Here is a 25,963-nt window from a genome sequence, read left to right as displayed (position 1 = left end):
TTGATTGGCCAAATCCTACCCAGTGGCTTAACAGTGGTTTGTTTAACTGGCAGTAAGCCACCACCTGAAACCATGGTTTGCTGTTGGCCAACAAAACCTTGGTTTGCTTTATTGATTCATGAGATACGGCCCTTCAGTATACGATCTCAGGGCAGTTCACAAGGTAAGAATCCCAGGCAAAAGCACAAATAAATAGTTAAAACAAAAACAACCAAACAATACCCCCCAAACACAATTATAATATTAATCAGCCAAAGGTTTGTTTGTACGGCTTGGTGTTTCGTATAACCCTGACACTCTTCACTGTGGTTTGTTTGACCACCCTGTTTCTGACACCTGCCAAGCTTTACAAGGGTTTTGTCTTCAGAAAAACAAACCATGGTGTGTTTGATCATCTGTGGAATTGCTCTCCGTTAGCTTGCTGTTTCTTGAGCAAACCACGGTTTATCATTGCGGGTCAGACGATGGTCTCCCGGCTTAATGGGAGTTGGGCAGGCTAGTCTGGCCCCAAAAGGTATTCTGGGCCCCAAAAGCCATTTCATGCAGGCTTCCTCCACCTGGTACCCTTTGGGCCAGGGTTTCCCCAAGACTACAACTCCCATCATCCATAGCAAGCAGGAATAGTGGATGATGGGATTTGTAGTCCAAAAGCAGCTGGAGACCCAAGTTTTGTGAAACCCTGATCTAGACGTTGCTGGACTCCAACTGAACTCTTCCTTCCCGATTTTTCGGTCCTTAAAACGTTAAAATTAGCACTCTGAATTGCCTCCAGAAACGACTCTCTCTCTTCCTCTCTCTGTCACAGGCCTCAAGACATCATTGTGTTCATGATTGGAGGAGCCACGTACGAGGAGGCGCTGACCGTTTACAACTTGAACCGCACCACCCCCGGGGTCCGGATTGTGCTGGGCGGGACCACCATCCACAACACAAAGAGGTGAGCAGTACCCCGAGCCCCCCCACCGGGTGGGCAGCAGTTCCTGGCGGGTGACGGGCACACGCCATTCAACTGGGTCTTGCTCAGAGTAGACCTATGGAAATGAATGGGCCTCGCTTAGTCCTGCCCATTTTCTTCAGCTAAGAGCCTTACACATCATCGTGGCACTGGGAAGGTCAACTTTGTTTCATGCTCTCGAGATAATAAATAATAATAATAATAATAATAATAATAATAATAATAATAATAATAATAATAATTTTTTATTTATACCCTGCCCTTCCCCGTGCAAAAACTCAAGGCGGCTAACAACAAATTTAAAACACCTAATTATAAAAAGCAGCATAAAATACAGTATAAAAACATGAATAACAATAAAATTCAAAAATCAATTCAGGGGAATCCCCAGGGCTAGCTGGCTGAATTGGTCCTACTTGGGCCAGCAGGGAGGCCAGGGGAGAATTAGCTGTGGGGTCTCAGAGCGGGTGATCTTCATAAAAGGGGAGGGAAGGGAAATAAAAGATCAGGCTGAATTCAAATTAAAGGCCAGGCGGAATAGCTCTGTCTTACAGGCCCGACGGAAGGAGGTTAAATCCTGAAGGGCCCTGGCCTCATGGGACAGAGCATTCCACCAGGTTGGGGCCATCACTGAAAAGGCCCTGGCCCTGGTGGAGGATAGTCTGACTTCCGTAGGGCCCGGGACCTCTAAACTATGGTTATTCATGGACCTTAAGGTCCTCTGCGGGGCAGACCAGGAGAGGCAGTCCCGTAAATACGAGGGCCCAAACCACGAAGAAGAAGCTTTTCCGCCTTCCAGGCGTGGGGGCAGGAGAGGCAGCGAGAGTTTTCCTCTCGAGCGAGACGCCCGTTGCAGAGACAGCTCTCTGACCGGACCCCAGACTTAAATATCTCCCCGAAAGTGGGTTACAAAGGCAAGTCTGTATTAACCCATATTTTGCTCTGCCAAATCCTGATGAAATTAGCTGGGGGGCCCTCCACCCGCTGTCTCTAGATCTTTTATTTCTTTCCCCCCAACTCCACAAATTATTGAGTTGACTTGTTTAGCCCAGGAGTAGTGGCTGGGGGTACAGTCTAGAGCCCCCGCCCCAGAAATGGTCACACTTCTGCACCCAGCAGCCAGCAATGGCCAGCAGACAGGAAGAAGGATGGGAAACGAGAGACTGACAACTCCGGACCCTGCGTCCCACCTCCCAGTTTGGAAAGGTCCAGGCAAGATGGGACCAATGGTTTGACCCCACGGGAGGCAGCTTCATGTGTTTCCAAATTGTCCCAAGACCCATCGAGCCGAGTACCCATAATGCTGTTATACAAACCGATGGTTTCGGCCACGCGTGGAATACTGTGTGCCGTTCTGGTCGCCCCACCTGAAAAGGGAGATCGAAAAGCTGGGAAAAGTTCGGAGAAAGGGAACCTGAACGATCGAGGAGAGGGAGCAATGCTACTGCAAGGAGAGATGGCAGCGTTTGGGGCTTTTCAATTTGGAGAAGAGGTGAGGAAGATTTGACAAGATATAAGCCGTTTATAAAATGATGCAGGACATGGAGAAAGCGAAGGGAGAAAGGGCTTTTTGTTTCCTTTTTGCTAAAGCCAGAACTTGTGGCGACGCAGTGAAGCTGAATGTTGGGAGAGTCAGGATAGAGTTAAACTGCGGAACTCCTTGCCACAGGAGGCATAAACTTGGATGGCTTTTAAAAAAAGGATTGGGCAAATTCATGGAGGAGGAGAGGGCTACTAGCCGCAATAACTGTACAGTGCCTCCACAGCTATGGGACTACTCTTGAGTAGGACTTGCAGGAGAGTCAAGACTATCCCATTTAAGCTAAAAGAAAAACCGGGGAGGTTTTCTTATTTGTTTACAAATGAAACACTGCAGGAAAATGAATGTAAGGAGAAAATTGGTGTGTGTTTGTAATATTTCACTATAATGGACTTTGTGCATCCCCAAGCAATTTGCAAATATTTTATGCAAAGTAATGGATAAATAAGACTGAGATCCCCAACCATAAACTACACTCCCCATGAGAGTGAGCAATAGAGATGATCAACAGCTACAAGGGAAATTTATTAGGAAAACAAGCCGCTGGTGTTTTTATACAAATTCTAGGGTACCTAACTGTATTTAGCTCTGTACAGAGCCTTGCACCTGTAGCCCCCGAGACGTGAGTTCAAATCCTGAGCCTTCCTGAGCTTTTCACACACAATAGTTGATTTGGTGTTAAGCCAATAGATACAAACTGATTGAACTACAAATAATGTTTACTAAATCATGATGCACATGAAAATATGAAACGAGACCAAAATATAGTGCAGAATCTTGAATAACGCATTGAGATGGACTGAAATAATAATTAATTAAACTTCAATTCAGCCCTTTATTCAGTACTATGAGGACTAGAATCTTACTTTGCGTTTAGGGGCAGCTAGTCACCCCGAGACAGGAGCCAGAACCAGGAGAGCGTTGGCAATAAAAAACCATGTGTGAAGTTACTGGTAACTCCTTATTCCAAGAAACCAAAACAGCTCAGTCCTAGTGACTGCAGTAAAGATAAAGGTAAAGTCGTGACTGACTCTGGGGTTGCGGCGCTCATCTTAGTTTACTGGCCGAGGGAGCCGGTGTACAGCTTCTGGGTCATGTGGCCAGCATGACTGAGCCGCTTCTGGCGAACCAGAGCAGCGCACGAAAACACCGTTTACCTTCCCGCCGGAGTGGTACCTATTTATCTACTTGCACTTTGAGGTGCTTTTGAACTGCTAGGTTGGCAGGAGCAGGGACCGAGCAACGGGAGCTCACCCCGTCGCGGGGATTCAAACCACCGACCTTCTGATCAGCAAGTCCTAGGCTCTGTGGTTTAACCCATAGCACCACCTGCGTCCCTTAGTGACTGCAGTAACCCTTCCCAGTAGGTCTTGCCCCAATGCGGCAGTCGCAAGGACTGAAGGTCCCTGCCTTCCCACCGCTCTCTGATGCTCCTCACCCCATTTCTTCCCCAGAAATCTAAGGCTCCGCCGTCTTGTCTCTCGTTGCTCTTCCCTCGTCATGCCTCTTCTGGTTCTGGGAGACCAGCGGGGAGAAGAGCCAGTTGCAGCAGTATGGGGAGCCCTCCTGCCTTCTTCATCAGCCTGCCTCATCTCTGCTTCTTGCCCACTGTCCTCTCCAGCCTCTGCTTCTGCCTCTGATCCTGAACCACTCTCTGCCACCAACTTTCCCTGCTCACTCAGCCTTGTTGCCTCTTCAGCTTCAGACACCTCCTCCCTCCAGTCGGCCCCCTCTTCTCCCTCTGACCACTGATCATCATCTCACCACCAATCCCCGGGCCCTGAGTTTTCTCCCTTGGGGGTTCCCAAGTTGGTGCCTCTGACCCCTCCTCAGCATCCAGGCAGTCCATGACACCCCAAGTGAAAAGGCTGCCTTCCTTCCTTCATACAACCAGTCCTGACCAGCTTCCTCCTCCGAGGCCACAGAGTTGCCCCTTGTAGAACTCAGCAAAAAGGAGGAGGAGGAGGTAAATGGGGACAAAACTAGAATGAGTTGGCTCCACCTCTCATTGACACTGACTCCTCCTCTTGTAGCCTCTGGCTCCGCCTCTCATTGCCTGTGGCTCCTCCTCTCATTGCCTCTGGCTCCGCCTCTCGTTGCCTATAGCTTCATCTCTCGTTGGCTCTGGCTCCCCCCCTCGTTGCCTATAGCTTCATCTCTCGTTGGCTCTGGCTCCTCCCCTTGTTGCCTCTGGCTCCGCCTCTGGCTCCCCCCTCGTTGCCTCCAGCTCCTGCCAGCTGCCGCCGCCCCTGCTCCCCACATAACTTGCAGAGGGGGTTGGAGAGAAGGGAGACCCCCACCCACATCTGCCCGCTTAATGATGGACTCACATCGAGGATTAGGTTCGTTTGGGGAGAAAATGAGCCCATTTCTAAAGGGACCCCATCTGGTTCTTTTCTGGAGCATAATGAGCAGTAATGACAGGCAGGGTATTAATGGGAGATTCTGTGAGCGTTTAAGATATAATTACAGTCCTTCGCTTTCTCTCTCTCTTCCCCCACCGGTCAGATCTAATTCTATTTACTGCGCGAACACGACTCTCTCCTTGGAAGATTCTCCTCTCCTCCCCACAGTTTTCTAGGGAAGCCACAGCTGCCTGCCTCCTTTTCGCCTGGCAGAAAGGGATTTTGCGAGGGGGGCTTGTGCTGTTTTATTTTATTACCATTATACCTCACCGTTCAGGATATAAATCCAGTTTTGCAGAAGACGGCCTTCTCGCTGAAGGCGCCCTCTGCTTGAAAGCACGATCAAACATTCCTGTCTAAATCGAAACAATGAGGACTAGCAGATTCCCCTTTTTTAAAAAAAGGGCAGAGCTGTAGCTCAGTGGCAGAACACCTGCTTGGCATGCAGAAGGTTCTGGGTTCAATCCCCAATGGCAGACATCTCCCTCCTTCATGGGAGATTTTTAATTAGAGCTTGGGCAGTCACTGGTCAGGGATTATTTGGCTGCGATTCCTGCACTGCAGCGGGTTGGACTGGATGACCTTTGGGGGTCCCGTTCCAATTCTGCAATTCCATGAGTCTTTTTATAGCTTTGAGGCTGGAGAGGAGGCCAGGCAAATCTCCGAGAGAGGTCCCGTTTGCTTACTGTTTTCCCGTGTAGAGGAAGCGCCAGCCGCAGAGGGAGGGCGGTTTTTAGGGTGAGCCAGAGTCTGCAGCAACTAATCTGGGGGTTGACCCACTTACCCAGTTAGAGGGATAAAACCCACTTCCTTTCCCAGCTAGCAACCATCCCCCCTTCTCCCGAGTGCCTTTTAAATACCAATTGACTAAAAACACCGACTGATGGATCCAGCAATGGTGGACAAAATACTTTGTGCTTCATATAGCAATGTATTTATTTAAATGCTTTTGTGTGTGTGTGTGTGTGTGTGTGTGTGTGTGTGTGTGCCCGTCCCCTGCTGAATATTGCAAACAAATCTCTTAATCAGCATACAGTCTAGCAAACAAACATACAGTGGACGCTCGGGTTGCAAACGTGATCCGTGCGGGATGCACGTTCGCAACCTACAGCGTTCGCAACTCGCATCTGCGCACACACAGGTTACGATTTGGTCTTCTGCGCAAAGCGCGATTTAGTGCTTCTGCGCATGCGCGACCGCCAAAACCCGGAAGTAACCCGTTCCAGTACTTCCAGGTTTCAGCAGTCCGTAACCTGAAAAAACACAACCTGAAGCAGCTGTATCCCGAGGTATGACTGTATTTCAACCTAAACCAGTAGAAGAAAAGTCTAAAAACATACCCAGGGCTACTAGCCACAGTGGCTATCGTCTGCTTCCACTGTCTGGTGCATGAAATACCTCTGAACAATCCCAGTTTCTGGGGAGAGTTTCTGTGGCGCTCACTTCCTGATGGTGGGCTTCACTTTTGGCGTATCTGATCGGCCCCTGTGATGACAAGAGGCTGGACTTAGGCCTGGAGTCCCTTTGGCTTGATCCAGCCAGCAGGGCTCCTCTTAATGTTCGTACGGAGCCTCCAGGTCCAGACACAGTCTACCTTGATTGCCAGGTTTTTGGGGGCATTTGGCCACGGTGAGAACAGGAGGCTAGACTAGATGGGCCCCCCTTTGGCCTGCTCCGTTTAGCAGGGATCTACTTGTGGGTGGCGCTGTGGGTTGAACCACAGAGCCTAGGGCTTGCCGATCGGAGGGTCGCTGGTTCGAATCCCTGTGACGAGGTGAGCTCCCGTTGCTCCATCCCAGCTCCTGCCAACCTAGTAGTTCGAAAGCACCTCAAAGTGCAAGTAGATAAATAGGTACTGCTCCGGCGGGAAGGTAAACGGCGTTTCCGTGTGCTGCTCTGGTTCTCCAGAAGCGGCTTAGTCCTGCTGGCCACATGACCCGGAAGCTGTACGCTGGCTCCCTTGGCCAGTAAAGCGAGATGAGCAACCCCAGAGTCGGTCACGACTGGACCTAATGGTCAGGGGTCCCTTTACCTTTTTACTTGCCTTCTTATGAGATTGTGGAAGCTTCTGAAACACTGGCCTGGATGGTTGGATGAACATTTGTCATGGATGCTTTAGCTGAGATTCCTGCATTGCAGGGGGTTGAACTAGATGACCCTGGGGTCCCTTCCAGCTCTACAGTTCTATGATTCTATGAGAGGCTCTCTGTCTGTCTCCCATATCCCCTGTGCTCCAAGCCCAAGATTCCCCCCCCCCCGTCCCACAGTTTGCAACCCTGAAAGCAGAACAGTGGCAGAACCTGCACTTTGGAACTCCCTGCCGATTGACACCAGGCCTTCACTGTAACCTTTATCAGCGCCTGCTAAAAACATTTTCGTTTAGGCAAGGCTACCCAGATATTGATGTGGGATGCGGGTGGCGCTGTCGTCTAAACCACAGAGCCTAGGGCTTGCCGATCGGAGGGTCGCTGGTTCGAATCCCCGTAACGAGGTGAGCTCCCGTTGCTCGGTCCCTGCTCCTGCCCACCTAGCAGTTCAAAAGCATGAAGTGCAAGTAGATAAATAGATACCGCTCCGGCGGGAAGGTAAACGGTGTTTTCATGTGCTGCTCTGGTTCGCCAGAAGCAGCTTAGTCATGCTGGCCACATGACCCGGAAGCTGTACGCCGGCTCCCTTGGCCAGTAAAGCAAGATGAGCGCCACAACCCCAGAGTCGGCCACAACTGGACTTAACTGTCAGGGGTCCTTTACCTTTTTTTTTAGGCTTGCTGTGTGTGTGTTTTTTTAGTTTGTTGCTTTAAAAAAAAAGTGGGTTTGTTTTTTTAAGTTTAAAAAAAAGATTTTTAAAAAGTTGTTTTCATTGCTTTTTCCAATAATTTTATCGTGTTCTTTTGGTAGCCTGCTTTGGGGGCTGTTGGCTTTTGTTTCTCAAGCAGTATATAAATACTATGTTTTTACACTCAAGCGGTATAACAAAACTCTGAAATATACGAAGCAAAATGGATAATTATGTAATTGATTTGTTTTGGATGTTTGTATGTGATGCCAATAAAAGGTTTGATGATGAGGAGGATGATGATAAAATAAATAACAGGGCAGAGTCCCTGGCCTCTGCAACGACATGAGATAACTTGCAGACCAGGTGATCTTTAATTCTCCCCCTTACCCTGCAAGCCTCAGCAGGTGAGTCTGTACTTTTTAGGATCCATTACAGGGTTGGGTGTGCAAATAGATATTTTCTGCAAGGCCTTTGTCCCCCTCCTTCTCCTCTTCCTCCTTCCCTTGCGTCTTGCAGCGTCACCTCTGCCGTTCAGTCCCTGGCCGATATGCTGGTTGGGGGGTCGGATCCATCAGCCCTGTAGCACTTGCAAGGGATGAGTCATTTTGGCAGAGAATAACTCCGTGTAACCACACTGTTTCAGTAAGCATCCGTGGAGGCGCATATGTTAGCAGCTTCTGTTGCTGCTCTCTCTCTCTCTGTGTGTGTGTATATGTGTGTGTGTGTGTGTTTCTGTTTGTGTATGTATAGTTTTGCGGCCTACAAGAGACAAGATGGCACTGCTCAGGTCTGATTCAGCAGGGATCTTCTTTTGCTCTGATGGAACCTCCAGGGCCAGAGCAGTCTATCTCGATTCTTAGTGTATTTTTGGTCTTTGTTGGAAGCCGCCCAGAGTGGCTGGGGAAACCCAGCCAGATGGGCAGGGTACAAATAATAAATTATGATGATGATGATGATGATGATGCTCTCGGGTATTTAGCCGCTGGGAGAACAGGCGGATGGACTGGATGGGCTTCCTTTGGCCCGATACCTCCAGATTTAGAGACAGCCTATCTAACACAATATTACACCGGTCTTGAAAGACCTACATTGGGTCCCAGTACGTTTCCGAGCACAATTCAAAGTGTTGGTGCTGACCTTGAAAGCCCTAAACGGCCTCGGTCCAGTATACCTGAAGGAGCGTCTCCATCCCCATCGTTCAGCCCAGACACTGAGGTCCAGCTCCGAGGGCCTTCTGACGGTTCCTTCACTGCGAGAAGCGAGGTTACAGGGAACCAGGCTGAGGGCCTTCTCGGTGGTGGCGCCCACCCTGTGGAACGCCCTCCCGTCAGATGTCAAGGAGATAAATAAATACGCAACTGACATCCGAAGGCAGCCCTGTTCAGGGAAATTTTTAATGCTTGACTTTTTATTATTTTTTTTATATGAGCTACAAGCCACCCAGAGTGGCTGGGGAAACCCAGCCAGATGGGTAGAGTAGTAATAATAATAATAATAATAATAATAATAATAATAATAATAATAGTTTTTAGGGTTATTTGGCCACTGGTAGACCAGGAGGCCGGGACGCGGGTGGCGCTGTGGGTTAAACCACAGAGCTTAGGACTTGCCGATCAGAAGGTCGGCAATTCGAATCCCCGCGACGGGGTGAGCTCCCGTTGCTCGGTCCCTGCTCCTGCCAACCTAGCAGTTCGAAAGCACGTCAAAGTGCAAGTAGATAAATAGGTACCGCTCTGGCGGGAAGGTAAAACGGCGTTTCCGTGCGCTGCTCTGGTTCGCCAGAAGCGGCTTAGTCATGCTGGCCACACGACCCGGAAGCTGTATGCCAGCTCCCTCGGCCAATAAAGCGAGATGAGCGCCGCAACCCCAGAGTCAGTTACGACTGGACCTAATGGTCAGGGGTCCCTTTACCTTTACCTAGACCAGGAGGCTGGGCTAGACAGACCCCTTTTGGGCCTGATCCACTTCTTTAGATTCAGAAGCAAATTTTGGAGGAGGAGGGAATATAATACACGACACTAAATTCTTACTGGGGGCAGGAGCAAGTTGAGCCTGAACAGTTCAGGCCTCTCAACCCCATAACCCGAGACTGTTCCTTGCCCATCCTTAATCATTTGCCTACTTTTAAACCAAAAGCCCTTTCAGAAGAAGATTGGAAACACTGATTCTTCCTTAAGCACAAAATGTGGATTTTTAAAAGCCTCTGATGGGCATGAAAAGCTTCGGATATGCCGTGATTCCTAGCCTGCCCTAGAGGAGACTGTTGTTGCTTCGGCGCAAGGAGACTCTGAGACCGCAGGTCAGCCTGTTTGGGCACCACTGCGGACAGAAGCGCGTCTTGAATTGCTGGTGTCCAGGTTGTGTGAAACGGCACCGCTGCCCCCTTTGCAAGGCCAAATTCCTTCTGGCGTCACGAGCCTGTCCTGGGCGCTGGGCATCAGTGAAAAAGCCGGCTGTTTTCCTCCTGCCCCGGGTCAAGCGTCCGAGGCTTGTTGTGACAGGCCGGAGGCCAGACGAGCGCAGGGGCTTTCCTTCTCCCGGGGCCAAAGGTTGTGGCCCCCGCGTCATCTCGTGACGCATCTCGGGCGCGGGAGGACTTTTCCCGACCGGCTCGGTGGAAACAGGAGAGCAAAAGGCGTTTCCTGGCTTTGTGACTGAGAGAGAAGGGGAGTCGGAAGAGGATGCCCGGCCGGTGCGTGGCAGCCCTGGAAAAGGCAAATCCCAGGACAGAAAAGGAAGTGGAAATAAAAAGATGTTAGATTATTTTTTGTATGCCACTACAGCAGGAAGACTGGTATTAGCTAAAAATTGGAAATCTCAAGGAATACCAATGGTAGAAAAATGGCAGAGACATCACCTTGCCAACAAAGGTCCGTATAGTTAAAGCTCTGGTTTTCCCAGTAGTGATGTATGGAAGTGAGAGCTGGACCATCAAGAAGGCTGATCACCTAAGAATGGATGCTTTTGAATTCTGTGCTGGAGGAGACTCTTGAGAGTCCCATGAAGATCAAACCTCTCCATTCTTAAGGAAATCAGCCCTGAGTGCTCACTGGAAGGACAGGTCCTGAAGCTGAGGCTCCAAGACTTTGGCCACCTCATGAGAAGAGAAGACTCCCTGGAAAAGACCCTGATGTTGGCTGGGAAAGATGGAGGGCACAAGGAGAAGGGGACGACAGAGGACGAGGTGGTGGGACAGTGTTCTCGAAGCTACCAGCATGAGTTTAACCAAACTGCAGGAGGCAGTGGAAGACAGGAGTGCCTGGCGTGCTCTGGTCCATGGGGTCACGAAGAGTCGGATACGACTAAATGACTAAACAAGATGAAGAAGAAGAAGAAGAAGAAAAATGGCAGATGATGTTGGAGTTCTTGGAGCTGGCCGACCTGACTGGAAGAATCCACAATCAGAAAGAAGAGGAGCATCAAGAAGATTGGAAGAAATTTAAAGATTATCTAGCTAAATATTGTAATGTAAGATAATTAGAACGTACTTGAAAGTATCAAATAGGCCTAGGATTGGAATAAGAATGTTGTATAGTAATATGGATTTAAGTCAATAAGAAAAGAGATGAAGATAGTGAATTGAAGGAGTAAATTGTAGTAGAAAGATGGTTTTGGAGAACTGTTACAAGGTGATACAATGAAATTCAGTTAGGGGGGATTCGAGGAAGCCAGTTAATGGAATTTAAAATGAAGGAATATGCGTTTTTATTTTTGTTTTTTGTTTTCTTTTGTTTCTTTTCTCTTAGTATTGTAATGTTCTCTCTTTTGTATGTTTTATATGTTATATCTGTTAAAATCAAATTTGAAAATTTGAAAAAAGGAAGAAATGGAAATAAAACTGCCAATATCGTTAATGCCATTATCCAAATTGGAGGCGCGACTTTTCAGTTTAGAGGAAAGGCGAGTCAAAGGGGACACGACGGATGTTTATAAAACTATGCATGGTTTGGGGAAAGCGGACAGAGAAAATCCCCCCTCTCCTAATACTGGAACTCTAGCGAAGCTGAACGTTGGGTGGTTTCGGACAGATTTTTAAATAGCCTGTAGTTAAACTGTGGAACTCACTGCCACTGGAATTGCTTGGATCCCGCTTGCGGGTTTCACACTGGGGCATCTGGGCGGCCCCTAGGAGAAAAGGATGCTGGACTAGATGCCCCCCCCCTTTGGCCTGATCCTGCAGCCAGGCTCTTCCGACATTCTTATGGAGCCTCCAGCTCCACAGGCAGTCTATCGAGATCCTCAGTTTCTGGGGGGCCACTGTGAGAACAGGGTGCTGGACCAGATGGGGCCATTGGCCTGTTTTGGCGGGTTCTTCTTGTGATTTTAGGAAACACACCTTTTATGCTTGTAGGATAGGGCGCCGGGAGAAACGACACTCCTTTTCACCAGAAGGGGAAAGTGTGAGTGTGTTGTGGGGGAAGGAGCAGCCTCGATCCTGTGGTGTGTTTGAGTTTCTCCAGTATTTCAGCGCCTGCTCTACATGGGCAGCTCATGAAAACACAGCCAGCCGCTTTGCTGTGTGACAAGGATTAATTAAATCGGCGTGGGATGCTCGGAGGATGTGTCTTTCTGGAGAGATGCTGAAAGAGGGGGGGGTTGGCGGGGGGGGGGGTTGGAGACACCACAGAGCAACCCATGAGACCAGACAGAGTTGCCTCACTTCAGGGCGATTCAGCCCTCCTCCATCTCTCAGGGTGGCAGCCAAGCGATTATTAGAGATTTAGGCGCTGTGGACTGAGACGTTTTGCTTGCCCAAAGAGGGGGGGCAAGGTTGCTTCTCTCTCCCCCCCAAAAAAAAGAGAGAATGGAAGAATCCGCGATCAGAAAGAAGAGGGACACCAAGAACAATGGAAGAAATTTAAAGATTATTTAATTAAATATTGTAACATAAGACAAGGAGAAGCTACTTGAATTTACTGATTTGGCTTAGGAATAGGACATGATTAAATTGTAAAACATTATGGGAGAAATTATGAAAAGAAGCTCAGAAAGTAATTTGAAAAAGTAAATTTTGCTAGAAAGAAGATGTTGGAAAACTGTTACGAGGGGATACAATGGAATTCAGTTGGGGGGGGTTTGAGAAAGTTAGTTAACAATGAAAAGCAAATTGGGTTTTAGAAGGATTATGTGTTTATGTGTATGTTCTTTTTTTCTTTTTTCTTTTTTGTATGTCATATCTGTTATAAGCTTGGAAAATTAATTTTAAAAATTGGAGAGAGAGAGAGAGAGAGAGAGAGAGGGAGAGGGAGGGAGGGAGATATGAATCACATCCAAGCTCAGCCAAGTTATTCTGGCATGGAGAAAACCCCGTGAGTTCCTGCATCATCATCATCATCATTTTTAATTTGTATACCGTCTTTCAGTCTTACAATACTCAAGGCGGTTTATAAGCTGAAGAAACAAAAAAAGTACATCTTATAACAATCTAAGTAAAGGTAAAGGTACCCCTGCCCGTACGGGCCAGTCTTGGCAGACTCTAGGGTTGTGCGCTCATCTCACTCTATAGGCCGGGAGCCAGCGCTGTCCGCAGACACTTCCAGGTCACGTGGCCAGCGTGACAAGCTGCATCTGGCGAGCCAGCGCAGCACACGGAACGCTGTTTACCTTCCCGCTGGTAAGCAGTCCCTATTTATCTACTTGCACTTTGACGTGCTTTCGAACTGCTAGGTTGGCAGGCGCTGGGACCGAACGACGGGAGCGCACCCCGCCGCGGGGATTCGAACCGCCGACCATGCGATCGGCAAGTCCTAGGCACTGAGGTTTTACCCACAGCGCCACCCGCGTCTGTATAACAATCTAATGCAATACAAAAACGTGATAATAAAACGTAACTTTAAAATAGGCAACCTACATCAAGGAAGTAACATTCCACAATCGTTAGAATAGTATAAAATAATAATATCAACATATAAAAGTTAAACAGAAATCCAGTATCTAAACTATAATCAATAAAACGGCAAGCCACAGTACATAAAGCATTACAGAGCTGCAGAGCTGGAAAACCTTTCTGCTTGTAGACTGCAATCGCCAACTCATTGGGACACCCTTCTATAACTCCCTGCCACTCTTTCCCTCTTCTCTCCCCAGCTTTCTAGAAGAGGTCTCGGCTTCTGGTTTCCGCGGACGAGGCGCGGACAGCTCCCAGGGGCCGGCAAGGGCAGCGTCCAGGAGGCTGAACTGATGGCGCCTTTTCCGTCATTTCTGACTGACCGACCGTTCCAGGCTACTCAGCATCTGTTGCCCGTTGACACCCACAAACTCACCCACCTGGCGTTTGAAACTTCAGAAAAGCACTTTAGCAGACAATACTTACCTGTTGCCGAAAAGTCTGGGGCAGGCACGCTCTCTCCTCACAGGACCAAACCATGGGGTCCTTTTCCCCCCATCCCAAAAGGCTCGATCGAGATCTTAAGGAGAAAGGAAAGGACCGTCCCTCTGTCACCTTTGTTCTCTTTCCATCCTCCCAGCTCTCACATTTCATGAGAGTTGTTTGCCTCTTTTCCAAACTCATTCACCTCTCCCCCCCTCCGTTCCCCGGGATAACCCACCCCCAGAGAAAAATGGCCCCAATAAAAGGAAGTTGCGATTCTTCAGAGCGTTGCTGGTTTTTTTCCTGCTTTCAACGGAGGTGTAGATAAGATCATAGAATCACAGTTGGGACCCCAGGGATCAACTAGTCCAGGGGTCAGCAAATTTTTTCAGCAGGTCCACTGTCCCTCGGACCTTGGGGGGGCCGGACTGTATTTTGAAGGGGGGGGGAGAACGAATTCCTATGCCCCACAAATAACCCAGAGATACATTTTAAATAAAGGGGCACATTCTACTCATGTAAAAACATGCTGATTCCTGGACCGTCCGCGGGCCGGATTGAGAAGGCGATTGGGCCGGATCCGGCCCCCCAGGCCTTAGTTTGCCTCCCCATGCTCTAGTCCAGGGGTCAGCAAACTTTTTAAGCAGGGGGCTGGTCCACTGTCCCTCAGACCTTGTGGGGGGCCAGACTATATTTTTTTGGGTGGGAATGAATGAATTCCTATGCCCCACAAATAACCCACAGATTCATTTTAAATAAAAGCACACGTTCTACTCATGTAAAAACACCAGGCAGGCCCCACAGATAACCCAGAGATGCATTTTAAATAAAAGGGGGCATTCTGCTCAGGTAAAAACGCACTGATTCCTGGACTGTCCGTGGGCCGGATTTAGAAGGCGATTGGGCCGGATCCGGGCCCCCGGGCCTTCGTTTGCCTACCCCTGATCTAGTCCACCCCCTTGCGATGCTGGAATGCGTAGCTGTTCCGAATGGGAACCGAACCTGCAACCTTGGCTTGCAGGGAAGGGGGGGGGTCTGATGTTTTAGCGAGGGCGGGGACGCCCTTTGGGGCTCCTCCAGATGTTTCCGGACTCCTATCCCATCGTTCTCCCTGACCATTGACCGTGACGGTTGCTGGGGCTGATGGGAGTTGAAATCAGGACCACCCAGGCCAGCACCCTGTTCCCACAGTGGCCCCCCAGATGCCCTGTCAGGAAGACCCCCCCCAAGCAGGACCTGAGTGCGAGAGCATCCCTCCTGTCGTTCCCGGCTACGGGTCTTATTCAGAGGCGGAGAGGCTTCCCTGGGGGTCTCATCTGGCCTGGCCAGGTCAAAGGTTGGGGCTTTCCATTGTCCTTGGCGGCCGCAGTCGTCGATAGCTGCGGCCCTGCTTTCGAATCCGCCTTATCAAGGAGCCTTGGGCGAAGATACAGCGGGCGTCCCCTGCGTAGCTGCTTATTTCGTTTGCTTTCACCTAAGGAGGGAGGGGTAGCCGGAGCCGAGGCCATTCGCTTGAGTGCGGTCATAGCACCAGAGCGGGTGGACGGGATAGAAAACAGAAAGTCCTCCTTTACGCTACAAAGAGTTAAACTGTGGAACTCTCTGCCACAGGAGGCAGCGATGGCCGCCAGCTTAACAAGGCTTTGAAAGAGGATTAGGCAAATTTGTGGAGGGGGAAAGAGCTGTCAGTGGTGGTTATTATTATTATTATTATTATTATTATTATTATTATTATTAGAATTTATACACCGGCCTATATCTGGGGGTCTCAGGGCGACTCTCAGAACAAACAAAAAAACACATTTTAAAAGGGCATAGGATGTATATCAGATCAAAGGCCTGGTTAAAAAGGAACATTTTTGCCTGGTGCATAATGAAGGTGCCGGGCAAACTTCACTGGGGAAAGCATTCCACAGAAGGGGAGCCACTGCAGAGAAGGCCCCGTTCTCGTGTTGCCAGCCTCCGGACCTCTTAAGGAAGGGGCACACGAAGGAGGGCCTCAGAAGGTGATCTCAGGGTCTGGGTAGGTTCATACTGAGGTATTGCAGTCCTGAGCTGTTTAAGGCTTTGTAGGTCAGAACCAGCACTTTGAATTGGGCCCGGAAACTAATTGGTACCCAGTGCAGTCGGACTAGGATCGGTGCAATATGCTCAGTGAGCAACCCAGCTGCTGAATTCTGCACTAGCTGAAGTTTCCAAACCGTCTTCAGAGGCAGCCCTACGCAAAACATTGTAATAATCTAACCTTGAGGTTACCAGAGCATAGACAACAATAGTTAGGCTATCCCTGTCCAGATAGAGGTGTACCTGGGCCACCAACCGAAGCTGATGGAAGGCACTCTGGGCCACTGAGGCCACCTGAGCCTCGAGCAACAGCAAAGGATCCAGGAGGACCCCCAAGCTAAGAACCTGTTCCTTCAGAGGAAGTGTAACCCCCCCACAAAAGACCCCTGGGAACTGTAGTTCACCCCTCATGGCGCTAAAGTTCCCAGCAACCCTAACAAACTACAGGCTACAGGATTCTTTGAGGGGAAGTCATTTGCTATCATAGAGTTGTAGAATCAGAAGGGACCGTCAAGCCCCCTGCAATGCAGGAACCACAGCTAAGGGAAAAGGGAGGAATTGTTCTTTGCTTGCTTACGGACCCTTGTGGTTGTGCCCACTGGTCGTGCAATGGTGAGCTCTTTGCTCCTGGGATTCTGTCCCATTTCTGACACCGAGGAAGAATTTTCCGGAGAACCTACTCAGCGGTAATTGGAACTTTATTTGGGGAAATAATGGGTCAAATCAAATTAACCAGCTCATAATCCCCTCCGGTTAATTTGATTAATTAACCAGCTCATAATCCCCTCTGGTAGGGACGTGGGTGGCGCTGTGGGTTAAATCACAGAGCCTAGGACTTGCAGATCAGAAGGTCAGCGGTTCGAATCCCCGCGACGGGGTGAGCTCCCGTTGCTCGGTCCCTGCTCCTGCCAACCTAGCAGTTCAAAAGCACATCAAAGTGCAAGTAGATAAATAGGTACCACTCCGGCGGGAAGGTAAACGGCGTTTCCGTGCGCTGCTCTGGTTCGCCAGAAGCGGCTTAGTCATGCTGACCACATGACCCGGACGCTGTACACCGGCTCCCTCGGCCAATAAAGCGAGATGAGCGCCGCAACCCCAGAGTCGGTCACGACTGGACCTAATGGTCAGGGGTCCCTTTACCTTTAATCCCCTCTGGTAATTTATTTTTTTATTATATTTTGAATCCCCCCCCCTTCGTTTCCTCCGTGCAAGAAATGGATCCATTCGTACGGGAAGCCCAATGACATTGCAAGATCACCAGTAAGGTTTAGAACTGGGTGACTGGGGGCCGGGGGGGCAGCATGAGAGCAAGAGAGAAATGGGATGGCTCTGCAGGGCTTTTAAATATGAAATCCCTCCCCCTTTCATCGTGTTTGTCGGGAATTAAGCTTCCTAAAGCCCACGCACGACTTCCGGCTGGTCTTGACACTGTGGGATTCTACTTAGCAGGAGGAGTGAAAACTGGGTGCCACAACTCCCTTTCCGCTCGCGCCTGGATTTAAAATGGGCTCCCCCGCCCTTAGGAGCCGGATGTGGCCCTGCAAGGCTCTCAACGTGGCCCTCGAGACTCTTCGCCTGTCCTGCCCCCCACCTCCCCAGCTTCACAAGCCCTCCTTAAATGTGTTTGCCCCAGAAAGTCAGCCTGGATCATGACCACGAGGGATGAGAATGGGAGATACAATTCCACCATATCTGGGGGTGGGGGATTGTTGTTGTTTAGTCGTTTAGTCGTGTCCGACTCTTCGTGACCCCCTGGACCAGAGCACGCCAGGCACTCCTGTCTTCCACTGCCTCCCGCAGTTTGGTCAAACTCATGTTGGTAGCTTCGAGAACACTGTCCAACCATCTCGTCCTCCGTCGTCCCCTTCTCCTTGTGCCCTCTGTCTTTCCCAACATCAGGGTCTTTTCCAGGGAGTCTTCTCTTCTCATGAGGTGGCCAAAGTCTTGGAGCCTCAGCTTCAGGATCTGTCCTTCCAGTGAGCACTCAGGGCTGATTTCCTTCAGAATGGATCGGTTTGATCTTCTTGCAGTCCGTGGGACTCTCAAGAGTCTCCTCCAGCACCAGAATTCAAAAGCATCCATTCTTCGGCGATCAGCCTTCTTTATGGTCCAGCTCTCACTTCCATTCATCACTACTGGGAAAACCATAGTTTTAACTGTACGGACCTTTGTTGGCAAAGTGATGTCTCTGCTTTTTAAGATGCTGTCCAGGGGGTGGAGAATAGCCCTATTGAGATGTGCCTGCTCCCATCATTATTGATTTTCGGAGGAGGATTTGGAAACGCTCCTGTTTAACCCAGGCATTGGGGGACTCAGCAACACCGTCCCTGGGTTTCCAGAAACTGGGATTTCAGAAGCTCGAGCATCGAGGAATCGTGTCACCGTCGTGGCTGGAAATAGCCATTTAAAGCCTTCTTCTCCATGAATTTCTCCCATGAAGCTGGGGGTTTTCTTGGTACCCCCCAAAGGTCTAATGACTCCCCAGACCAAGATCTTATGCTTCGAGCGGGACCCATATCCAAGGGCCTAAATTCGACCTCTTTGCCCAAGCAATCTTGAGCACCAAGGACTGGGAGAGGGGAGGTGCAGGGAGCAGGTACCAGGATGTCCCTATTAAAATCCTTTTTATTTTGTCTGCGAGTTTTGTGGGGGTGGGAAGAAGCAGGGTGTCAAGAGATAGATGTGAGTAGATGATAGCACCAGCGACATTTGCAACCCCGCAGGCCAGCAGGGAGAGAGAGAGAGAGTGGCTTGCCTCGAGCAAAAGATATTTTGGTAACTGGTGATTATCCGGAGAATCGGAGAAGGAAACTGCAACATGGGGACGCAGCGTGTGTGAATAGGATGTTCCAGGACAGAAGAACAGAGGCAGATAATAATGGCTTTAGATAGGGAACATCTCTCTGCCTTCCATTCGCGATGTAACACACCCACCAGGCATTTCAAGGTCGCTTTTTGCAGCCTGCCTCTGTGGATTTAGTGAGACTTCCTTGGTGTGTAGCAAAATGCAAACAAGACTCCTTGCTTTGCTGTTTATTTTCCCTCCTGTTCATTGTTCCGTGGCCCCTCGGAGAGGGAACATTCCCAGGCTGGGTCCAAGGCTGCGAGATTTTGCCACACACACAATGCAACTTCGTGAGACACTTGGTCTTGTTTTGTTGTTGAAAGAACCAGATAATTCCGGTCATATCTGGGGCTTTGCATGTTCTATGACAGTGCAAAAAAGAACAGCTGTTGGGGGTTTGGGTGGGCGGTAGCGTCCTGAGAACCTCCACTTTTGTTAGTGGGGAAAGGAACCAAGTTTCTAGTCCCTGGGAGTGTGGAAGTTAGTGAAATAAATAATCAAGGTCTTATATATAATAAATGTTCATAAATATACCAAGCAAACACGTACATAAATATATAAACCACATGTCTGAAGCAGCACAGGAAAACAGCCCTGGAACCATTTTCGACTCCCACACTGACCAAATGTTTTTTCTGCAAAGTCAAAGGAAAATGGAAAAGCCTCCCCATTGCCTTTTCCTTCAAAAATCCTGTCTTAAGGGTATGTCTGTGTATGAATAGGGTGAGCCCGTGACCTGGCTCAGGAACTAAGTATTTATCATTACAAAAGACTGGCCAGGCTACCCAGGGTATCCAATCAAGTACAGTGGTGCCTCAGGTTAAGTACTTAATTCGTTCCAGAGGTCTGTACTTAACCTGAAACTGTTCTTAACCTGAAGCACCACTTTAGCTAATGGGGCCTCCTGCTGCCGCCGCGCCGCCAGAGCACGATTTCTGTTCTCATCCTGAAGCAAAGTTCTTAACCCGAGGTACTATTTCTGGGTTAGTGGAGTCTGTAACCTGAAGCGCATGTAACCTGAGGTACCACTGTAAGCATTAACAGGTAACTTGCCGGACAGGAAGTAAACAACCCACTCAAATTTCTGCTGTAGACAGCCCTTTCTGTGATGTACGTATGATGTTTCTGGGGGTGGTCTTGGACTCCGAGGCGGGCAATTTAAAATGTCTATATAAGGGCGGGCACACCTTTGTTCGGGGTCCTCCTCCTTTCCTGCATGTGAGGGGAGCACCCTGTCGCAACAGTTCAATAAAGATCAGGCTTACTAGCTGCTTTGCTTCTCAATATTCTCTGGTTGGCCTCTGTTATTTTCTCTAACCGACAGTGGCGTAGCGTGGGTTGTCAGCACCCGGGGCAAGGCAAGTAATTTGTGCCCCCTAACCCGTGGATTTGCGCCCCCTAACCCGTGGATTTGCCCTAACCCCAGATGTTGCGCCCGGTGCGGCCGGCCCCCCCTGCACCCCCCATGCTACGCCACTGCTAACCGATGGAGAACCTACAAAGGACTCTTTAAGGGCTCTTGTGTCCCCCATAAGGGAATAAGGGCAGATTTTTGTTTATTACACAAGCTTCAGTTTGCAGTGGCCATGCTTGCCAAAACCTCAAGTCAGACGCTAACGGAGCAGAATTTGGACAGAGCGATACGCCATAACTCAGCGAGGGAGCATCTCATTTGCACACAGAAGGTCTTGGTTTCAATCTCCAGCGTCTCCCAAGCAGAAAAGAGTCCCTGCCTTGAAACCCAATGCCAGTCAGTGCAGGCAATATTGGCCCAAAGGGAGCAACGGGCAGCTGACTCTGTAGAAGGCAGCTTCCTCTTTGAACCAGCCCTTTAATTCGGAACCATAAGGACTAGAAACCTGCTCAATTTGGGGGGCCACATAGCTCAGTGGGGAAAGCACCTGCTCTGCCTGCAGAACAGCCCCATGCCCAATCCCAGAAGGCAACTCCGGGTAGGACTGGGAACGCCGCACCTGAGCCCCCGAAATCTGCTGCCAGTCAGTGCAGACAACACTGAACTTGGTGCATCAAGTCTCTGACTTGGCAAGAGGCAGTTTCCTATGTCGGCATGTCTTGCACTCAGCCCCTGCATCAGGGCAGTAGCCGGATCTGGACCTGCCCTCTGCCTCTGAGCATCTTCCAATGGGCTCAGAAAGCAGCGGGTATTTAAATGATTTCCCCTCCTCCTGTCTTCTTTACATCTCTTTCCTTTTCTTTTTTTATATAAAATTTTATTAGTTTTTAAACATACCATTTTCAACAGTAATTAAACGTACTTTTACATCTTATTCCATTTTTTTGACTTCCATCAGTCTTGTCTGAAAATTTTCCAATCTAATCTCTTAGTATGCATTTCTTATTTCCCGTATTACATTTCAAACTCATAACCAACATCTCTATTTTTTTCCACTTTGTAACACTTCGTATATTCCTCCTTACAAAACTTCTTGTAGTCCTACTAGCGTGATTTGTTGATTACAGTTGCTCTTCAAATAATTCATAGACTTCTTCCAATCTTCTGTAAATCTCTGGTCCCGCAGGTTTCGAATCCTTCCTGTCATTTTGTCCAATTCTGCATAGTCCATTAATTTCGTCTGCCATTCTTTACGTCTCTTTCCATCAACAGCCTTTCACCCTTATAGGGTCCTGAATCGGCTTTGATGTTGTCCGAATTGCCTTCGGATAAAGAGCTGGTTAGTTTTATCAATGGTGGTTACAGTGGGACTTTTGTAGATAAGTTATTAGCATTGGGGGAGGGGAAGAGATTCAGCGACTGAAGCCTCCCCAGGAGTGACCATTGATCTTGACTTGGTACACAGAGAGTTACCACTCTCTCTCTCTCTCTCTCTCTCTCTGTGTGTGTGTGTGTGTGTGTGTAGATATAGGGACCCTACCAGACTGGTATGGGTCCGCCCCGCCCCCCAGTGTATTTTGAAACATGTCATTGATGCAATAATTGCGTGTTTCTGGTGAACTGACACACAGCTCGTAGAATCGTGGAGTCGCAAGGGGTCCCCAGCGGTCATCTAGTCCAACCCCTGCAGTGCAAGAATCTTTGCTAGATCAAACATGGCTGATGGCCGTCCAGCCTCTGCTTAAAAACCTCCAAGGAAGAAGAGACCACAATTTCCCCTGGGTCTCTGTTCCAATCAGACCGTCAGAAAGCTCTTCCTGCTGTCGTCCGCATCATTAAGAACCTAGGAAGAGCCTTCTTTTAAAAAAATAATAATTATTTAATCATTTTTTCAATACAAACAACCACCACAAAAGACACCACAACAAAAACCATAATAACAATAACACAATTTGACAATTCAAATTTAAATACACCGATATACCTATGACTGAACCTTTTAAACAATATTTTCCCACCTCTCTCTCTCCTCCCACCACTATCCGCCTTATCGCTTAAATATTCATTCCAGATTTCTTCATATTTATCCATTCTTAATTTGCGTCGACATGCAATTCGTTCGTATGTAGCTAATCTGTCCATATTATCAATCCACGTGTTCAATGGAATCTCTTCCAATTCATCAAAACAAGTTTTTTTGCTTCTAGTAGAGCACGGTACATCCATTTATTTATTTTTTGACCCTTGAAATCTCCCACGTTTCTGGAATATAATTTAGAATGAAATTCAATTCCCCTAAATAACAATTTATTTTTATTACTCTTACTATAAATATCCTCACCTCGCACCAAAAATGATCTTATCATCGGGTATTTAATCATATGTACGAAGTTCGCCTTTTTCCTCCCACATCTCCAGCAGTTGTCTGCACTTGTTATTTTCTTCTGGTATAGTTTTGCTGGAGTCCAGAGGCCTCTCCCTTCTTGTGTTTTCTTGCAACTGGTGTTGAGAAGGATTCTTGCCCGATCGAAGGAGGCAGAACAGAACTGCCATGACTAATAGTAACTGATATAGCCCATTCTTCCTCCCTGAATTTGTCCAGTCCATCCAGGTTGCCACCCACCACTGTTTCCTATGGCAAGAAGTTCTGCAGTTTAACTCAGCGCTGCGTGAAGAAGGGCCGTATTTTATGTGTCCTGAATCTTCCATTCTGCTTCATCGGTGGTTCTGAGATGCTTCTCCGCCCCTCTAAGATGACCGCATTATTGCCATCTGAAAAAGCACTCTTGTGCTATGGAGCAACAAAAGTTGTTGTTTAGTCGTTTAGTCGTGTCAGACTCTTCGTGACCCCCTGGACCAGAGCACGCCAGGCACTCCTGTCTTCCACTGCCTCCCGCAGTTTGGTCAGACTCATGTTTGTAGCTTCAAGAACACTGTCCAACCATCTCGTCCTCTGTCGTCCCCTTCTCCTTGTGCCCTCCATCTTTCCCAACATCAGGGTCTTTTCCAGGGAGTCTTCTCTTCTCATGAGGTGGCCAAAGTATTGGAGCCTCAGCTTCAGGATCTGTCCTTCCAGTGAGCACTCAGGGCTGATTTCCTTCAGAATGGAGAGGTTTGATCTTCTTGCAGTCCATGGGACTCTCAAGAGTCTCCTCCAGCACTATAATTCAAAAGCATCAATTCTTCGGCGATCAGCCTTCTTTATGGTCCAGCTCTCACTTCCATACACCACTACTGGGAAAACCATGGCTTTAACTATATGGACCTTTGTTGGCAAGGTGATGGCTCTGCTTTTTAAGATGCTGTCTAGGTTTGTCATTGCTTTTCTCCCAAGGAGCAGGTGTCTTTTAATTTCGTGACTGCTGTCACCATCTGCAGTGATCATGGAACCCAAGAAAGTAAAATCTCTCACTGCCTCCATTTCTTCCCCTTCTATTTGCCAGGAGGTGATGGGACCAGTGGCCATTATCTTTGTTTTTTTGATGTTGAGCTTTAGACCATATTTTGCACTCTCCTCTTTCACCCTCATTAAAAGGTTCTTTAATTCCTCCTCACTTTCTGCCATCAAGGTTGTGTCATCTGCATATCTGAGGTTGTTGATATTCCTTCCGGCAATCTTAATTCTGGCTTGGGATTCATCCAGCCCAGCCTGGATGAAAAGAAAAGTAGGACAAAAAAAAAATTAAACATTTGTGATATGAAAAGTTGCAGGATAGCACGAGGAAATTCTGGGGAATGCCCCAATTGCAGACGCCACAGCGTCCTTGTCTTTGCAGGTGCAAGCAGAGATCGAAATTTGGGACGACGTATAACGGCCCACAACAATTCTAACGCTACAATTCCTAGCTTCAGTTGGGGTCGCTCTCAGTCATGAGTGCAAATATTCCTGAATGCACAATTAAAAGAGCTGTTAGTTAAATGTGCCAAGAGTTGATTTTATTTATTTAAGTAGTGGCGGCGGCAAGTAGGGCATTTTGCAAAGGTTTTTTTTTAAAAAAGAAAGCGCACAAGAGGTGGGAGAGAGAGCAGGTCCCTGCCCTCTAGGAACCTACAATCTAAACTCCTGGAAAAAGAGAGTTTCATCAGAGGGCAGGAAAGGCTAACAGGACAAATCTGGGCCAAAAGTCATTTAGTTTAGAATGGAATCAGCAGACTGAAATGTTCAAGGGAAAGATGGGGCTTGAAGGAGGAACTGAAGGAGGAAAGGTTAGAGTGCCCTATAAGTGTTCTAGGAGGGAATTTAGAACCTTAGACACGGGAGACACCCTAGAGGTCATCCATCTCAACCCCCCTTTTGCTCAGGGTCGGGATCTTGAAACCTGACCTTCCCAGCCTGTGCTTTTACATCCTTCTGGCAAAAAGCAAAGCCACTGACCCCAGAGGCAGTCTCTGCTCCACCAGTGATCAGCATTCACCTTTAGGGAGTCTCTCCTAGTGGTTATACCCAAAATCTGCTTCCCCGCAGTTGCCCCCCATTTCTTGGGTTCCCTGAGCCTTTGGCCGTGAAGGAGGAGGGAGAGGGAGACCTTTGAGTGTGCAGACTTTGGTGCCAAGGTGACCCTTTAAGGCTGCCGCCTGCATTAATCATGCAGATTGGGCAGCTGTGCATAATTTCCCTGACTTTGCATAATTTATTTTGCTTCCGCCATTGGTGAGGAGGGGCAACAAAGTTCTCAAGCCCCAAACGCAGGAGATCTTACTCAACAACTTCTCCAGCTCCTGCAATTCCACCAGGTGTTCGCTGTGCATATTTAAGCACATATTTGAGATGATGAGAACTAGACACTTGGGGCTTTAACATTAAAAAAAGAAAGAAACCTGATATCCTCAGTAACTCTTAAATATCTCATTCAGCCATTGCATTTCACATTTGCAGTTTCTTGGACCAGTCCTCTTAATGCAATACTTATTATTCATATCATCATCATCATCATCATTCCCTGGTATTTGACATTTGCAATTCTTTGGATGGTCCTGTTAATACAATACATTTTACAATTATTATCATTAAGTTTATTTATCTATAAAATACTTGCGTGGAGGAAAATCAAGGCAGCCTTCAGGCAATACAAACACAAACAATTATTCTTAGCATTCCCTTCTATTTGACATTGGTGATTCAAGCCTTGTCAATGCAACATTTTGTTTATTATTATTACTACCGGCAGTGCTTTTTTTCTTTAAAAAATGTTTAGGGGTACTCTCCTTTTGACTCAAGAAAATCACCATTTTATAGTTCAAATCGGGGGAAAGAAATACAGTCAATGGACAAAAGTACAAAGATTCACAAAATGTTTAGGGGTATCCGTGCCCTGAAAAAAGCACTCGCTATTGGTATCAACTCATTTTGACTCAAGAGTAGCCCTATTGAAAATAACAGAGCCGAGCCGCTGGTGCCCTCTGTCCGTTTCCATTTTATTGTTTGAATGTTTTGAAAAAGTTCCTTTCGCTGACCATTTTTTTGCAAACCGCTTGGTGCTTGGCTAGGTTTTTTGTTAGCTCGCTTGTTTTCAAAATACGCACCATGTCACGAAGCAAATCAATCTCCCCCGGGGAGGTCTACTCTGAGCAGGAGTTCCTACTCGCGTCGGGTGCCGCTCCCCCTGCAGCCCCTTCTCCTGGGGGGGGGGGGTTGAGCGCCTTCTCCCCCCACCCCGTCCATCTCCGCCCCCCCACATCCCATCCCACGCTCCTCCTGGAACAAAGGACGCC

The 25,963-nt window shown here is 48.3% G+C and overlaps 1 protein-coding gene across 3 annotated transcripts in view; it reads left to right on the top strand.

Moving 5' to 3' along the window:
* The window catches only part of VPS45 (vacuolar protein sorting 45 homolog), a 67,750-nt gene extending 53,480 nt beyond the window's left edge, over positions 1-14,270 (top strand). For all 3 annotated transcript variants that reach the window (XM_083591240.1, XM_083591241.1, XM_083591239.1), the window contains 2 exons: positions 806-937; positions 13,766-14,270. In XM_083591240.1, the coding sequence (XP_083447366.1) occupies positions 806-937; positions 13,766-13,859 (226 nt within the window). In that variant the 3' untranslated portion in view covers positions 13,860-14,270. The remainder of the gene's footprint in view (positions 1-805; positions 938-13,765) is intronic.
* Positions 14,271-25,963: the final 11,693 nt, after the last annotated feature.

This window comes from Podarcis filfolensis, assembly GCF_964270895.1.
Source record: "Podarcis filfolensis genome assembly, chromosome: 16".
NCBI classification, from domain to species: Eukaryota; Metazoa; Chordata; class Lepidosauria; order Squamata; family Lacertidae; genus Podarcis; species Podarcis filfolensis.
Note: the sequence above shows the minus strand (reverse complement) of the source record. Positions and strands in the feature narration are given on the sequence as shown.